This window comes from Cryptomeria japonica, chromosome 2 (assembly GCF_030272615.1).
Source record: "Cryptomeria japonica chromosome 2, Sugi_1.0, whole genome shotgun sequence".
Taxonomy (NCBI): Eukaryota; Viridiplantae; Streptophyta; class Pinopsida; order Cupressales; family Cupressaceae; genus Cryptomeria; species Cryptomeria japonica.
Window position 1 is genome coordinate 166,459,582 of NC_081406.1, and position 18,498 is coordinate 166,478,079.

Consider the following 18,498-nt stretch of genomic DNA (forward strand, 5'->3'; position numbering starts at 1 on the left):
GCCGGGAAATCCAAGTTCGACTGGGCCCAGATCATTAGTGACAATATCCATACCCAATTGGTCGAACTTGAAGAGAAAAAGCACTTCACCATGACCTCTTACCTAGTTTATATGTTCGCCTGACACCAGCCACTGTCAGGGTTGATCAAGAAGGGTGAAATCAGGAACGGGCCCAATCAACTAAAGGTGTACGATTGCTATCGTCAACTACATTATCATGACATAGCTCAGAGGGAAAAGAACAACCCTGCTTATACTATTGGTCAGTATGAGCATGTCAATGATGCCTTCACAATGCGCCTAGTCAGGTTGATGCAGGGGGGATTACATATAAGGCTCTCAAAGCAGGCTACCATTTTGGTACAAAGGTACGGCGCCTAGTTTATTCAGTTCCCTAGGTTCTCCTATATCCGGATAGCCGGCTTTGAAGGAGCTCCTTTCTGACTTCCATGCTATCCAACCGACAAAATAATTATTCTGGAAGTTGCAAGGCAAGCACATCCAGCGAGCAGTTTACTCAGGGACAAGAAGCAGTCCGGATTCACCTTCCCTATGATTGTGGGTAACCTCGATGTGCATTTAAAGAATGCAGCACATGCCAATGAGTCACTTGTTGAGTTAGCCTCTAATGGCCTACAGGAACATTTCCCAAGGAAATGTTTTGATCATGACAATTTGGCAAAAAGAGCCTGCGGCAGGCACTACAGAGCAAAGGAATCAATTGAAGACTATTGGAAGAATTGTTCTGATGACTATGAGGTCCGACGGCGTGAATATTCAAGGTTAAGTGTGCAGCAAATGCGACTTTATGAATACCGTCGGGTCCCGGATCAGGTAACAGATTCTGGAAATTGCTTACAAGTTCCGGAGTTTGAGGCAGTAAGGCATCTCTTGTTGGGCATCGATTGGTCACAGGATCCAATTATTGATTTTGAGGCAGTTATGGCAGCCCTTGGAAGGTACACCGATCATTGGCTACACCAACAGATTGAGCAGCTAACTCATGAAGGAGTTCAGTTCACCTACCATATGATGGGTAGTCTTGATTCTCAGTCCTTGGAAGATGAGGGAACCTCAAGTGCACCAAAGGAAGAGGTTGAGAGGCTCGAAAAAAGGAAGAAAGCCAAAGCTAGCAGAGGGACTCGGACGTCAAAAAGGACTAGAAGGGAGAAGATCCCTATTAGAAGACCAGAAGTCACTTCATCATCCAAGGACCCCAGTTGCGATGATGACGTAGTTGAGATTGATTATATACCTGCTCCGCCCTCCTAGAGCGATGTTGATGCATTTGAAGCTGATAATCCTCCGGCACAAGACAAGCTAAATACAGAGATGAAGCTCATTGATTCTAGCCAACCTGAAAACCAAGTTGAGGAAGGAGAAATTCCGTCCAATCAAGAGGCTGATGTTCATGAACTCACCCAAGGGAGTCGGCACGAGTTGCAACTGCATAGTACCGGCAAAGATGACACCACCATTGAAGGAGAACGAAGGGCGGATGAGACCCACGAGCCTGACAGAACTAAAGAGCAACCATCACATGGGGATACCCGACAGTTGTTCAGTGAGGTAGGGGAGAACTCAGCTATAAGCAAGGGACTGGACACTTCCTCTACTCCTCCTATAACAGATCAGTTACAGATATGCAATGAACCAGCTGAAACCTATAAAGAGCAGAGAGGGAATTTGACCATAGCATCCGGGAAGACCATACCTCAAGACTGGTTAGTTGCTCGTGCACAGTGGAAGGCAGCCACCTATCGACTTGGAGGATATTTTCTCTCGCATAGGGGAAACAAAGTCCAAACAGAAGAAAAAGCCTAAGACCTACTCCCGAATCACCAAGGATGAGCAGAAGAACCGCACCATCCATATCGCTACCCCGCTCGTCGATAAGCCAGCAGATCAAATTGCGTTGATCGATTATAGCATTACAACCGTCCTGATCAGGCGAGCTACCAAAGAACAAGAAAGGGAGGAGTTCAAGGACTCCGTGCAAAACATGCTCAGGTAACTCGAAGAGAAACATGTACCGAGTTCGTGCTGAGCAGGCCAAGGGGTACATCGATCACCTGCTGAAACCGTTGCATCATGCCCCCGAATCCCATGTCCCCCCATCAGCATTGGCGCAATGGACAACAACAGAGTTTGAAGGAGTACAAGATACCGCCAAGGCTGTCCAGGAATGGATTCGAAGCATTAAAGAAAGGGGAGAGCTAATCATTGAGGATGTAAGGGAAATGGCCCACCACCGAGAAACCATTTTGGTCAAACTGTTCGAAGTGAAGTGGGAATGCCTCAGGGTTCATGAGGTAGTTGCTACAACTCTTCCCCTCATGAGGGCTCTTTTCTGGACCCATGCGCAAATTCCTACATTGTCTGCCATCCTGGATCCCTATAACATCAGCATTTTTAAAGAATGGTACTGGACCATCAACATGAAGAATGACACAAAGGGCACCATTAACAAAGAGCAAGAGACATGCGAGGAAATTTTAAGGAACATGAGGGACCTTGGTGGCAAGATCCTCCGATCAATGGTTCTAGGCTGAAAAAATAGTTTGTCCGATGACCAAGTGCAGTCGAACTGGGAGGATAGATGGAGGATGGATAAGGTCGCCTACTCCACGGAGGACCTGGAGTTTGCCAGTGGATTATATTCGGACATTTTGTGTTTGGAGGCTCATCGGTCCGATGAGAAGGATGGGTTGAAGCACATAGATCGTCATTTGGAGGGCATGCAATATAAGATACGTCATCCTCCTATGCCTTAGTTCATGGTGTTGTTCCAGTTGTGCATCAGATTTCAAGAGTATGTTCGGGCAGAACGTGCAACAGGTCGGGACCTCTGGAAAGAATATTTGCATGTCGAAGATGAATTTCTAGAAAAGGGGTCTGCAGCAGGAAAGGAAAAAGTGCCTTCATAAAGTGCATAATTCTTTTAAAATCTAAAAAGGTACTTTTGGCCATAAAGTTCATGTCTAATTGCCAAGTCAGCCATAAAATTTTGAGCTCCATGCATGTGCACTTTTTGAGTTGTTTTTGGTAGTTATTAATTGCCTTTTTTAGGTAGTTATTATTCCTCCTTGGGTGGTTGTTGATATTTTACCTCTTATTTATGGGCATGGGTACTATTTTGTATGGATGAATCAGGGCCACTTGTTTTGTTTAAATCTTGGCCATTCATCTAAATTCTGAAACTCTATTTAAAGGGGTTTGTTTTCCCTTATTTTTGTAAGAAGTCTAAGATTGTTGCTGAAGCTCTAGCGAAATTTATGCAGAATTAATGGAAATTAAAGTTGTTTCATTTCTTTGTGAGTGCATGGTCTCCTTCTTCACCATTTAACATTTTGGTTATGTCTTTTGTTTTCAGATAGTATTTTTAGGATAAATATTTGATAGAAGCCTTGGTGTTCATACCATTAAGGATTGGCTGATTGTCACTCCCCCTGCATGGTTAGTCTGAACCCATTTATGTGCTCAGTTTGGTTGTTAAACATCAAGTGAATGAATGTAAAATTCTACATTTATGTTTAGTAGCATGAAAATTTAGTTCCCTTTGAAGATTGCACTAGATTTTACAGTATTGTGCTTTATTAGCTGATAATGTTAAATCTGGTTTTTTGGAGGTTTCTGTCTATTTTCCTGAACATGTTATCTTAGATAAATTAATCAGATTTTCTCTATCTCTTTTCCCTTTTCCTTTTTCTTTTTTTTTTTACCAAGAAGAAAACATACAGTCAAGCTGAGATAATATCAATCCAAGTGAAATCAAATGATATAGGACTGTTAAACTTTAGGGAACTCGCTCCAAGCCATTCGTCTAACCTTAAGTCCCCTTTGTGTTTCCAGCAAAACACATCAAACCACTAAGTTATCCTGCAGTCAAGACATGACAACGGAAACATTGAGGTAATCCCTATTGATCAATTAAAACAGCACTAGAGATTTCCTTATTTCAAGAGAGGATAGGATTCTTAATATTCTATTTTGCGTTGGCCGGATGGAACCGTAGTAATGCAATTTCAGACACATCAACAGAACCCTCCCGTTGCTCTTACAAGGTGTTTGGCAAGCGGGAGATTTCTTAGAAAAATAGTTGTCTCAACTTTGTATTGATAAAATGTACTATTGACAAAAGGTTACTGTTGATATACAATGAGGGGGGGGTTGCTCTTCTCCTAACGCTACAAAGATACAAAGGATTCTACTAGTGGTTCATTGGTTTATCATTGCCACAAGGACAGATTTCTAGGAGAGATAGATCAGCAAATAGTGGATAAGAGGGGGTCTCACAAATGCTAAATTATTATGTTGTTTTCTTTGATTATCCTTGTATCAAGAAAAGGAATTTGGGGGAGAAGGACCATAGTACCAATATTAACTAAAAATCTCTTAATCACTTCTCTAAACCTCCCTAATTCTGATCGAGTTTCTCTTTGCAATGGTTGGTAGTATTCGTTGTAGTTTATGTTGGAATTCTCTTAGCCGTAGTTGGTTGTGTTCATTGTTGGTTTTTGGCTAGTTTTTGGTGTTCTATTGTGTTTGATGCTCTATCTTTCTTAATATAAAAGGTTTTGGGTCCTTCCAAAACCCTACTTACCTTAATCAAAAGCATATCCAATATGTAATGATTTTAAAGTCCATAGTGATAGTAATGTTTCAATTTATCAACCTCAAATTATGAGCCTATAAGATGAAGACACAACTATAATATTCACACAGACATCCTTTGCTAATATCTAAAAAAGTTCAAAAAACACATTTCAGGTTATGGCTGACTGTTTGGCCAAAAATATGGAAGCTACCCAAAAAAGTAAGGAGATCTATGACAAGAAATTCACTGATACTGAGGAGAGGCTTAACAAGTGTGAGTCCACTCTCCATAACATCATGGAGAGAAGCCATAGCACTACTGCGAAGAATATGTCCACTATGGTAGCTAAATTGGAAAAGATGCATATGGAGAAGAATATTGTTGATTTGGACAAGGATAACGTTGCTAGGCTTGATGATTCGAGTCCCCCTAAAAAACGCACAAGAGCAAGTATGAAGAAGAAATTCTCAGGTGTGCCTCAAGACATCATGGACCTGAAGGATGCTGCTAAAAAGATGCATCAGCTCGAGCCTAAAGGTGTTGAAACCCTGAAGAATCTGAGTTAAGTTCTTTGTTTGTGTTTTTGTTTCTTTGTTGGTGGTCTGCTCGCTTTTTGTTGTATGGTTGGGTTGGGGTGTCTTTTTGTTGTATCTGATGTCTCTCATCCTTGTGGCGTTTTTTTGGTTGGTCTGTTTTATGTTGAGCTTTCTATCATACATCTTTTGTAATCTTTTTGTAAAGGGTTTCGGGTCCCTTAAAAACCTGCTTTTACCGTAATAAAAAACATTTCAACTTATTCTTATATCTATCCATTTTTATTTTTCAAATACTTTTCTTATATCTATCCACTTTTATTTTTCAAATACCTTTTTAATCACAGCTAATTTTCCCAAACATTACTTCTCTTTCCCTACTTCTAGTACAAGTATTTTTTCCTTAGTTTCAAATGCAATGAAGATATTCTTTGATATTTTTGATATCATTGTTTTATCATGTATTGCAAATAATCATGAAATCTACAAAAATAAAAAAACGTATACAGTAAAAAAACATTTTATCATAGAATAAGTTTTTCTTCACCTCTATATTAAAATATGAAGTTATGTCGTCATAAAGTAGTGTTATGTATTGACTATAGAGTATCTACTCCTATATCATTCCTCTAATGTCATGAATTGTGAACAATCAAGGATATATAATCACCTACTTTCCAAATTATATATTCTAACTACAAACAACAAATTTTAGTCATTAAATAATATAATGTAATAACTCACAATATCTTTGGTTTGATGGAATGTCCAAGATACTGCGGAATTTCTCCATAAATTAAGGCACTTCTTAGCACTCTGCAAAGATAAAGCTTAACCACAAGCACATAAAAGATTATGTTTATATTTATGTTACTTAAAACATTTTAACTTCAAATTTTTTTGTATAATTTTGATGATGTATAAGAGATATATTAAATTTGTATTAACACGCTTACTTACATTGTTGTTAGTTTTGTTAAATTTTGCATAAATGACAAATTTGATCCACCTCCAATCAAATAAGATATCCTCCTGCGTATAAATGTAATCATATAAGAATAATTAATATCAATTATATTAAGTACATATATTTAAATAATTGTAACACTTAGAAAAATAATTAAATATATTGGAAATTTCAACTTTAAGACACATTACTAAAATTAAAGTTAGGAACAATGCTTTGAATTACTGTATTTTCAAGCACATAATGTAAAATGATATGAGGAAATGAAATGGGATGATATAGAAAATAATACTTACAAGTCTTCTAGTTGAATCAAATTTGAAAAGGTTGAAGGAATTGGACCTTCTAAAGAAGTAGCTTCAAGTCTCCTATAATGAATAGTGACATTTAACTTCTCTTTATTTATATATTTATAAATTTGTATATAAAAGGTGCCATGGATTCTCAAAAAAATAAAAATAAACTATTTTTCAACACATAGGATAAAGATTCTCACAAAATTGTAAGGTTTCTCCAATTGCCAATAAAATCTGGTATTTTACCACTAAAATTGTTACTACTTGCTACACTGCAAAACAAGAAAAAACAAATTAACTGACATTATTCATTTCATGTTATTTTTTAAACTTTAAATTATAAAATTTAAATATAAAGCATTGAATTAAAATCATACAAACTTACAAATGTTCCAATCCATGAAAGTGTCCATATATTTGAGGCATCTTCCCATGTAATTGATTACTTTCAATATACCTATGAATATTAAAAAAAAAGAAAAAGATTGTACCATTTTATTGAATAACTATAAAAGAATAATTATGTATACATACACCTCAATTTTAAAAAAAAACAATAATCATAATAAACCCAACAAAAACATAAATATTTATTTCCTTGGTAATAAAATGGACATATCCCATTTATTCCACAAAAAATTGATGCTATATTTTTAGCGTGAATCCCTTGTTTATACAACTAAAAGGATATAAGTTGGGTTGTTGCAATCGATCTTATTCTATTCAATGCCTTCGTAATCACACTTAGCTTATATATAAAATTTAAATAGTCACTACTTTGATAACGAACCATAAATATATTAAAAATATATAAGACTAAAAAACTTATTTGTCACTTGGAGAAATTCATTTTCATCTATTAATAACTCTAATTGTTTGGATTACCGTTTTTTTTTCTCCCTATTGTACAAGTTTCCAATCAAGTCACTACGATTCATATCTTTATCAAAAATTTCATGTCATGGATTCTCTACTAATTTACCTTCAACCACATGTGAATACTATATCATCATCGATATTCCATTAGAATTTTTCTGACAAATTATTTCTTTGAACAAATTATCAAAAGTTTAGCTGATTTGGGTGCTTTTTGAAAATTAGAAATAAACGAGTGGAATATTTTTTCAAAAATTATAAATGAATAGTTTAATTTGATAAAATATATGTAGATGTAAAAAATTGTTGGTGGAGGTTGTTTGAGTCACTAATGTATTCAATCCTCTAGGATCACTTGCAAAACCAAAAGATGTCTTCTACAAGAGAGTAACAAGAGAAAATAACATTTGTGTTGTCAGCATAAATTGCCTATTGTTATGTTTGATAATATTTGTTATCCGACAAGGTATTAATTAATTGTATTGAGTGGGTTGTCAGTCTCGGGTGGTTATGTGTCGGTTGGTTGACGGTTGTGTACCTCTCGGCAACCGCCGGGTCCTTTAATTATGCCGTGTATTGTCAAGGAAGGGAGATGGTATTGTCGGATCTAGTGTAATCCTTGGCCGACCATCTTTGGTCTCTTCTCTGTAATAATTGAATGTGCGAATAAAGATATATTTTCTGCCGTGTCTGGTATGCATTGTCATGTACATTATTATTTCCTGTACTTAATTTACCAGTTGTACCAGCAAACAATTTGATTATAGCCACAATGGATTAGATTGGATAACATTAGACTTACAAAATGCACATATGATGTCTTCCTTATATAGGTAAGGTTGAGAGATAAAATTAGATAAGATTTGGACAAGTGTTTTAACCATATAAAATGAAACAAATAATAAAACAAATATTAAATGACACTGGACACAAAAAGTAAATGCCAAGATCAGATAAGGTCACATGACACCTAAGATTTATAGAAAGATTCCTAGGACCTAAGTTAATGTAACACGTGAATAGGTACTACTAGTGAACTAGTTCAGTAAAAATATCTTATTCACATCAACACTCCCCTTTAAGTGCAACTTACGGAGAAGGAGACAAATACAAAGGATGCATGAATGATGATGATTATGGGTCCAAACTACTAGGTCGTGTTTGGCGCCTATTTACAATGCAACCTCACACAAACAAAGAAAAGGAGAAAACCTAGTGGGAGAGACTCCTCTCCAAAAGAGAACAAAGACAGAAATGAAAGAAGGAAAAAGGACTCAATATAATCCCCCAAAGTCCACTTCCATTACTATTCAATATACAACCAATAGATCCTCCATAGGACGGAAAGAGAAAGACTATGTAACCCTCCCATAATGTGTAATGTCCTATAGAAATCCACTAAATGTTTCAAAACAAAATATTATCCAATGCCTACAAACAATATTTCTCCCTTTGGGAAGAAGATAGACCAAGTACTAATGCAAAAATGCTTCCGATTTTGGATGGGAATCAATACAAAGAAGAAACCAAATGTATGTTGATTATGTCTCTAAAACCTTCTCATATGTCGTCAAGTCATTGGTAGAGGATGATGTAAACACAATCAAATCAAGTACATGCCCAGTAAAGAGAGAATGTGATAAACCCTCAAATGTGTCCTCCAAATCTGAAATGTGAGACTCCACAAATAAGTCTAAGATACTTATCAAGAAATCATCTCACAAAATGAATATGAAAGAATCTAACTTACCAACTGCAAAGAATCGCTGGAAGCTCTCGATGAAGCATTTCTAGAATTTGGCAAAGTAACATAAGATGAATGTGTAATCTCAATCGAAGAAGTACAAATAGCGAGAGAGGTCTCTTGATCATAAGCTCAAGTTTTACATCATATTCAAGCTCATCCAATGTATTATTATTAAAGGGTGTATTATCATCATCATCAAGTGGAATGAGGCAATCTGATGCATGATTAGCTAGAAGTGGAGGTTTATGTGGATCTCCATAGATCTCCCAAATCTTCGTCCAAACTATGTGTGGGCACCTAATTGCTAGCATATGATAGTAGGTCTCCCAAAAGGTGCTTGCACTAACATTTGAACCAATCAATCCTAAAATGTGATCATTTTTATTACCCCATACAAATTTCTTCCATTTTGTCTTTGGCTCAAGGACAAGTCCATAAAGATGAGGAAGAAGATTGAGCTACATGCAATGTGTTGGGATGCCTTTTTTCCAAGACTTATAATTGTCCATAGTTTGAATGATTACAAAAGGATGAGATGTATAGTCCATGATCAAAATAATGATACACTCATCAAATGAGAAAATCAAATATCATTACTTATTATGTGGTTGAAATGAAATGATTATATCAAAACAATACCTTCTCACATGCCAAAATGTCCACGTAATCCTCCAGAATGCAAATATGACAAAATCTAAAGAGAATACACCTAAGGCTGAATCGAACAAAAGTGTATTGATGGCTTGATAAAGCTCCTCAATACCTTTCCAGCATAGAAAGAATTGCAAAAATCAGATATCATGGTAAAATTTAATGGGCTTGGGAGCCAAAAATGAAGATCTAACTTCAAACAACAATTAGTTGCGCTTGTAGAAAGAAAACTAGCAAAAATAGCTCGTATCACCATGAAATGTTCAAAATCATATGTTCATCTTTATCTCATTTGAAAAAATTTAACTTTTGAATCAAATGTCATGAACTTTTTCAAAAAGGTTGATTTTTTCTTGTAGTGATGACCCTCTAGGCAATTGTTTTTGTCGCAAATTAAGTTTGTCCAAAATAAACAAATTTTATATGAAAATAGGGGTTTTTGGGCATTTTGAATGCAATGCAAGTATCCATTTGGACTAAAATTGCTCCAATAAGAACTTTTTCACCATGTCTAACCTTCAAACCCTAATTTGCAAGTGTATTATTTAGTGTCTGAACTGAGTGAAATAAAAGCCAGATCAACTTTCTTGGACAATCCAAACTTAATTGCGAGCTTAGATTTAAACCAACATTTGAAAATGAGTCTAGAACACAAAGCCAAAAAAATACCCAATGATGAGGTCTAATTCACACCAAAGTGCACCCAAGAAAAGGTCAAACTTGATTATCTCGTAGATATGAGAAGGAGCTCGTAGATCTCAAGCTCTGATGCCACGTTACAGTCACCAATGGACTCAATCCTCAAGGATCACGTATAAAACCAAAAAAATACCTTCCACAAGAGATCAATAAGAGCAAAATAATGCTTGATTATGAGCACAATGTATTCAATTGAATGATATTGGACTTACAAAATGTACATATGATATATTTTTTATATAGGCAAGGTTGAGAAAACTCTTAAGATTAATTCCTAAAAACTAATATATACATGTAATGAAAATTTAGAAAACCATACTCAAAGGCTTGTGATAAAATCAAATAAATAATGATAATGTTAGTATAATATTTTTAAGTTTCGAACTTAACTGATGCATATCATAATTTGATAGGACAGGGCTTTACTCTACACGCTCTAGAGACTACCATTCTCTTGTGGCTGCCTGTGGTTATTCCTCCCTCGAGAATGGATTCTTGCCTTGGTTATTGTATTTGATTTCTTTTGTCAAGTGTTCTCCCACCTTGCCGTTGTTTTGGTTGTTTTATGGTTTGTACGATCTTTGCTTGGCATTTTTAAGTTGTTGATTGATTACCCTATGTAAGTATTAGTCTTGGTGATAGATTGCTTGCATAGATGTGTTGAACATTTGTGTGAGTACGAGTGGACAATAGCCCTCCGATTGATGAAGGCGAAAAAACCATCATTAATGAAGACCAAAAAACCTTCAAGGAAGCTCTACAAGTGGAAGAACCTGAAGCTCAGAATAATCTGAACCTCATTGGTGGGAAGATTAGAGAATAATCTGAGCTCTTCCCCCGTGGAGATCTCAAGTTTAGGGTCTGAAAAGATGACTAAGGGCCCTCTAACAAAGTTGAGGAAGTAGCAATGAAGGATATATCTGTGGAAGTTGAAATGAATAAGGAATTAACGGCTAATAAGGAGCCAGTAACCCTAGCAGTTCCTACCCATAAGAAGAATGCTCGAGAGTTAGTAGTTGATAAACTGAAAGAGAAAATCAAAGAAAGACATATGACTTAAAGCTTATTCCCAAACTTCCCAGACACTACAAATACTGTTGATTTTAAAGCGATAGCATTTAATTATAACATAGAAGACTTTCCTAACTACCTCCCTCATAAGACGAATGCTCAGCAAACTTCTCTTGACAACCTAAAAAATCTAAATAAAGAAGAACAAAACACTAATAACTTACTCTCAGACCTGACAAATACCACAAATTTATTTGACTCAGAGGGGATCCCATTTTGACTCTGATCTAAATAATAAAGTGGTTGTTATCAACTATTTTAATCCTATCTTTCAGGACTTTAAAAATGATGATAGCAAAGAGGACAAAGGAGGTGGCAAAGAGGAGGTTAAAAGGAAAAGGAAAAGGAAAACTATTAGTAGAACCAGTAGCTCTCAAAAGCTTGGAAAAAAGGGAAAGGGAAATGGTCTCCCCGATTTCTTTGACAGGCTGTATAAAAATGGTCAAATAAACCCATCCTCTTAGGTTATTTATGATGAATTACATCAGCTGGAACATTAGGGGATTTGAGTCTCCAGATAGAAAGTATATTCTAAGATCTCTTTGTAATCAGATAGAAAATATTGATTTATTGTTAATGCAAGAAGTAAAAGATGTTGTCTTTCATTAAAACAACAATACGAAATTTGTTTGGAAAGATTTTTTATCATTTCGTACTAATCATGAAAGAAGCAAAGGAGGCGTTGCTATCCTTCTCAATAACAATTGAAGTTTATCAAGAAGTCGTGGTGCTCCCCCTGCAACAGATGCTAGTGGCATGAACTTGAAAAGAATGATGCTATATTTGGAATTTGTTCTATGCATGCATCAAATGATTACAAAGAGAGATAAAATTTTGGCAATGGATGGCCTCTTCTCTCCCTAAGGTTTCGGTGATCATTGCGGGGGATTTTAATATGACTAATAATAGAGGACAAACTTAGAGGAAACTCCAAGAATTGGAGGGGAAATGAGCAGTTTATCTGGGATAGAATGAAAAAGTTGTTGAGATTATTTAATCCAAAATGATAGTAAAAGTATTTGGTTTACATGGTGTCCAAAAAAGGGTATATGGTAGACAAGATTGATCTGTCCAAAAAAACACAGTTTTCTTTGAAAATGATAGCCATTCCAATAGTGTGCGTGTGGAGCCAAAAGCTCTCTCAGATCACTATCCTATAATGGCAAAAATATGTTCAAAGCCATTGGTCATGTAATGAGCAACAAAACAGGACACTACAAGATCAATATTGAGCTTTATAAGCAACAAGACTGCCTAGATGGCATTCACACCCTCAGAAACATCACCAAAACCCTATCCCACAATGGTAGAGCCATAGATTACTGGAACATACTTATTGAGAATCTACATAAACTATTGAGTACCATTGGTAAAAGATTTTCTATTGATGGTAGGAAGACAAAATGCTTACTACAAGAAGAATTGATGTGGACTGAACTTGAATTGCAACTTGAGACTAATAATAAAGGATTGATTAATAACCTCAAGATAATCCAACACAATTTGAGGAAATTTCAGACAAAGAAAGCCTAAGAAGCTAAAGTCAAGGCTAAAGTAAATTGGATTAAAGAAGGTGGACCAAGTACTTCTTTAATATTTTGAGGGATACGCACTTTACGGAAGCAATAGGGCCTATTCTCTTTGACGATCAGTGGTGCCATGACAATAATGAAATCAAAAAAGTCTTTCTGAACTTTTATAAACTTTTATTCTCTACTGAGGACAATAACACAAATTGCCTCGAAGCCCAATACGTGTAATAAGATTATTCCAAATAAAGATGGCCAACGAAGTGGGTAAAGATATATCTAAAGAGGAGATTTCTAATGCCATCCTTTCATTTCAGAATAGTAAATCCCCTAGAGCAGATGGGCTCCAAATTGAATTTTATAAAGCCAACATGGAATGGGTGTTATAGCATTTGTATGAAGTTTACAAAGAATCCATTGAAAAGGGTACCTTGGGTGGTGTTGGTATACGTTTTATCATATACCAAACATTAGAATAAAATATCCAAGGATACTCTATCCTCTCCTGAACAAAATCACTACTTGTGCCAAGATTGCGAGAAAGACCACAAGGCGACTCCAAGGTCTATATGTGCTAACGAGCGACTTTATGTTGGATAGATCCCTTGGTTATGTATGCTGAAATACAAGGGGGACTTACGCTTGACAAAGATGTCATTCACAGGCTAGGACTTAGACAAATATGGCAATGAATGTTCTCTTTTTTCTGTTTTTGGATTTTCAGATTTAACTTCCTCGAAAAAGGATAAAGGATAAGGGTTCAAAAGTTCTATGCTACTTCTAAGCTATTCTTATGAACTCAAGAGACGGTCAAGACTGGGTGAAACCAATTACGACACTTTGTTTCACCACACTTGGACAACTACACAAAGCAGGTGCAATCTTCTAGGGTTGTGCTTAAGATTTTCATAATTATGAATAATACCAAAAATTGAACAATATAATCAAAGTAGAAGTTAAGCATCCACATCAAAAGCTCAAGCTAGCTTTACACATTGTATGAAAATCATCCATCCAAAGAAAGTATGAGCAAAAGTTCCACCAATCTAAACTATCAATCCTTCATTCATCTAACAACTTCAAAGAAAATTACTTTATGCAAATCTATTCTATGTGTTGAAGAAATTATGCAACCATGCAACCACTTAATAACAATAAGACTTCAAAGAAATACTACAAATGATTTTTTTCTTATTCAAGTAGCTCTACGCAACAATTTCATAAATCTCTCCATAACAAGAAAATGAGAGAATGAGAATTTATATAGAGTTCTGAAAAATGAATGAATGGTTGAGATCAATCTAAGATCAACGGTCAATATTAAAACAACACAACCCTAATCAGGGTTTCCCAAAATAAAACTAGAAGCTAGTGCATGCAAGACAAGTGGTGTAGTTAGCCATCTCCTAAGAAGGTGCATCCTTATCCTCATGGGCAACAGTGTGTTCAATGAATCTAGACACAATTGAGTCGACCTCTTCCATGGTGACATGTGGCAGAATGTTGATCCTATATTCCCATCCATCCAAATCATCTGCGCAAGCAGAAAAAGCAATCTCCCACTCCATCTCCTGTTTCTGGAAGGCATCTCGGATAGACAAGAATTCTGACGCCTTAGCCAAATTCTATTTCAGGACTAGTCCTGTGATGGGGAAGAAAATTTCCTGAATTCTGAGCTTTAGGCTTTCTAACTACATATTATTTTCTCTAATTGTTTCTTTCTCGAGCACATTTGTAGCTACAAGGAAGATCTTATCCTGAATCTCTTTTATCTACTCTTCGGCCTTAGCACTATCTGCCTTTACCTTCTCCAAAACTTCATTGCGTGCAACTAATGTCCAATGCCATGCATTAAAATCATAGGCAGACCCTTCTGCAATTATCTCTTTGTTAATTAGTTCCTGTTTATGCATGCCCTTCAATACTCTAAGGCATGGGATAATCCTGTGTTGAATATCCTGGAGACCAATCCATGCTTTCGCCATGCTTGCAATTCTGGAGAGCAGGAAGGAAATTTGTCCATATGTCAATCTCAATTTGTCTGCAAATGTTGTTGCTTCTTCTTTTCCATTTGCCATCCACTCTTTAGATTCTTTGGCCATAACTACTTCTTCCTCAAAACATTTGACTGTCTCGTGTGAATTTAAAAGTGGAGGAGCTTCTGGGTTGGCTTGATTGAGTGGCTTAGTCAAGTGCTGAATGTATTCCCTCAAGCGCTCAACTTCTCTTTTGTATTCCCTTTTCTTTCCTACTTCCTTGTCCTCTCTTGCATTCATGGAAGCAACTAAAATTATTCAAGTCTTCAAATTATTGACTCTTAGTAGTTGGTCCCAAATTAATTGTAGTGATTATAGATTCATGAGAAGCAATATCTTCTTTTGCCTTATCTACTTTTGGCACAGCGATCTGCACCATGCGATGGCCAGATGGTGGAAAACCTTTTGGCTAACTTCTTTACAGCAACCTGTTCTAATTTGGCCAAGAAGTCGGCCATATCATCTTCTTCTTGAACTTCTATTACTTGTATCTTTTCTTTCAATCTTTCCTTCAGCCAATCAGGAACTGTAGGTTGTTTAACGCCTTCCTCTTCCTAATTATTATCTTCACATAGCATATTCTAGCCTCCTCGAAGAGCAGAAATCATTCCCTCCTAAAATTCATTGCCCAAAATATCCATTTCATTATCTGACTCCAATATTTATGTGCCTCTAGGAGACGGGGGCTCTTCGTCTTCTTGATGGACTGACTCTACATTTCCTCCATGCACTGGGGAAGGAATCTCCATATCTACCAATGACTCATCAATAGCCAATGTATCAATTATGTTCCTTGATGCGGCAAAACGAGATGGTTCTAGCATTTGTTTCTTCTGAGCAGGTCCTTCATTTCCAATTGTCTTCCCTTTTGTTCTTGAAGAGTTTCCTACTTCTCCTTTCTTTTTAGTACTTTCAGTCAGTTTGGCACTTTGAGATGCTTCTGCATTTGAAGAACATTCTTCTGCTTCACCCATCAGGTCATAAGTCAAGGTCAAATTTTTCCGTCTTAGCACATGAATTTGTTGATCGACTCACGAACGAGAATACTTCACAGCTGGCCGCATCAAAGTAGCCAAGTCTACATGCTCAAGTTCTGATCAGCTGACAGGCAGAAGAGGTTGTACTCTCGTCGAAGCATGGCTAAGTGTATTCTACATTATCTTCCAGCTGATCAGGTACGCGGAAAAGTTGAGTTATTCTGATCATGCTTATTGGTAGTCTGGACCATAGTCTCTTCCTGATGTCAAATTCATTTGCAGCATCAACCCAAAAAACTTCTAAGTCCACTCTATGCCTGTATCTTTCCCCATTTACTGTCCCAATATTACCGTGAGGATCATAGTTAGCTCTGGACTGGTAGATGTGAAGGGATACCATTGCATCTCTAGCCTAGCACTTTCAGTCGCCTGTGCCATCAGACAAAACTCCAGCATATTTCCAATAAAGAATGGGAAGGAGATAGCTGCCTTCTGCCTTATTCTTTCAAAGCCTTGATATGTCTCAAGTTGTCTAAGAACTTCTAATAGGACCATTCTATTGGTGGGATAGATTGCAAGTCGTTAAGGACGATTGGCAAAACCTTGAACTCTTATGTATGTGAATTTCGGAAACTGGATAAACCAAGATCCATACTTGTCAATTAAACTCTTAGCTTTAGGAGATAGACTTTGATGAGTTCTCCCTTGTAGTGTCCTTGTGATATACATCAGGAATGCATCATTTACTCTTTTGAAATGGTTGTTCTCACTAAGCTACAACTGAGGGTAATAGTCATAAGACTTGAATTCATTTTCAGCATTGCCAACTATGCCTTTGCAAATCAGTCCTAAATATCTATAATTTCTGGCCAACAAGTAGATAATGTAAGAGCTCATGTAAAATGACTTTGTCTTTTCTAAATTTGTCAATTGTTACTGAATATGCGGGACCAATTGAACATCTTGACTCCTAAGGTGATTTCATCAATGAAGTAGTACATCCATGTTTCAAATGGCACACCCTGAGGGCTGCCCATTACTCTATTCAGAAGTAGGATAATAATATCACCGTATTCTTCTTTGAAATATGGGTGCAACAACTTCTTTGGCACTTTCCCTTGAGATCTTGTCTTTTCCAACCATGACTTGTTGACATTTGCCGCACAAAGTTCAGATTGGTCATCATAAATCTTTTGGGTATCTTCTTTAGTTTTATATGAGCTTTTATTGTAGCTTGGTATTCCAAACACTTCCCGAATGGCTAATTCTAAAAGATTAGCTAATACCCTTCCATCAAGTGCAATGATCGCTCTTTCTTGTGCATCATTGTGCATAGCACATTCAACCATCAGCTAAGCACAATCTTTGGCCGGTGGAAATCCAGCTGCTTGGATGATGCCATTCCTCATCATCCAGCGAGCAATGGGCGTTGGCAAGTATCCATCATGGCCATACATTCTCTTTTTGAAGTCTTTGAAATCCACATGCCCAAGATCAGTATCTATGACATTCTTCCACTTGGATTTAATCTTTGATTCCGGCTGCGCTCCCTTACTAGCGAACTTCATCTTGAACTTTTCTAGAAGGAACTCCTTTATCCTACAAAACACATGAAAATTATCATTATTTCTTGAGAAAATTCGTAGTTTTAATTCTGATTTTGGACGTTTTAACTCAGAAATTTCACTTTCAGCTGGTAAAAGGCTAAATATCTGTGAAAAATGAGATTGGAAGTGGATGAAATTGGTCAAGTACTTAGTAAATTCTGAGAAGTAAATGGTTTAGACAGATGAAATCAGTCAAGAATAGGAATCTATTGAGCCTCGGGAGTTTTCTTTAACTGATTCTGATGAAAATTTGCCTTAAATTCTGAAAATTCTGTCTAAAACTCAAAAAAAGCACTTATTTTCTTCCTACCAACACTTAAAAAAAATTTAATTCTTCAAAATTCCTTCTTGAAAATCAATTTTCCACAAAATCTAAGAGACAGAATACTTCTTCTCAATTGCGCTCCAATCTTCCAACCTAATAATGAATTTGAAAGTGCCTGGTTGAAAATATATAAAGTTAAGAATTTTAATTTTAGAAGCTCCATGTTTTTTTTTGTTTTTGTCTTTTTTTAATTTGTTTTTGTGTTTTAATGTTTTCAATTTTTCCAAAATGGAATTTTTTTTTTCTCTCAAGAATCCATCCTTAGCTTTCAAAAAAGCAAGGAGTCTTCAAGAACTTTCTCTCAAATTCCAAAAATTCTTGGATTTTTTAAAATCTTTCTAAGCGTTGAAATTATTTTCCTTTCGAAAATAAATCGAAGTGTTGGAAAATAATTTTTAAAATAATTCATGTGTCAAGATTCATTTTCCAACCGGTTCGTTTGATTGACCCTTGATTTCATGTGTTTCTTTTGTCAAAAAAAAATTTCCTCTAGCTATTTTCCTCTTTTTGCCAAGGCAAGTTGGTCATCTTCATGTCTATTCTTCAAATCATGGGCGAGTTCTTCATCTTGTCTTAGGCATCTTCAC

The 18,498-nt window shown here is 36.3% G+C and overlaps 1 protein-coding gene across 5 annotated transcripts in view; it reads right to left on the reverse strand.

The window, feature by feature from the left end:
* The window catches only part of LOC131065929 (probable LRR receptor-like serine/threonine-protein kinase At1g53440), a 187,943-nt gene that overhangs the window by 135,067 nt on the left and 34,378 nt on the right, over positions 1-18,498 (reverse strand). For 3 of the 5 annotated variants that reach the window (XM_059216492.1, XM_059216491.1, XM_059216494.1), the window contains exons 6-10: positions 6,779-6,850; positions 6,594-6,665; positions 6,394-6,465; positions 6,091-6,162; positions 5,875-5,946 (exon numbers count right to left, since the gene is read on the reverse strand). In XM_059216492.1, the coding sequence (XP_059072475.1) occupies positions 5,875-5,946; positions 6,091-6,162; positions 6,394-6,465; positions 6,594-6,665; positions 6,779-6,850 (360 nt within the window). The remainder of the gene's footprint in view (positions 1-5,874; positions 5,947-6,090; positions 6,163-6,393; positions 6,466-6,593; positions 6,666-6,778; positions 6,851-18,498) is intronic. The other 2 variants (XM_059216493.1, XM_059216495.1) reach the window with 2 other exon arrangements.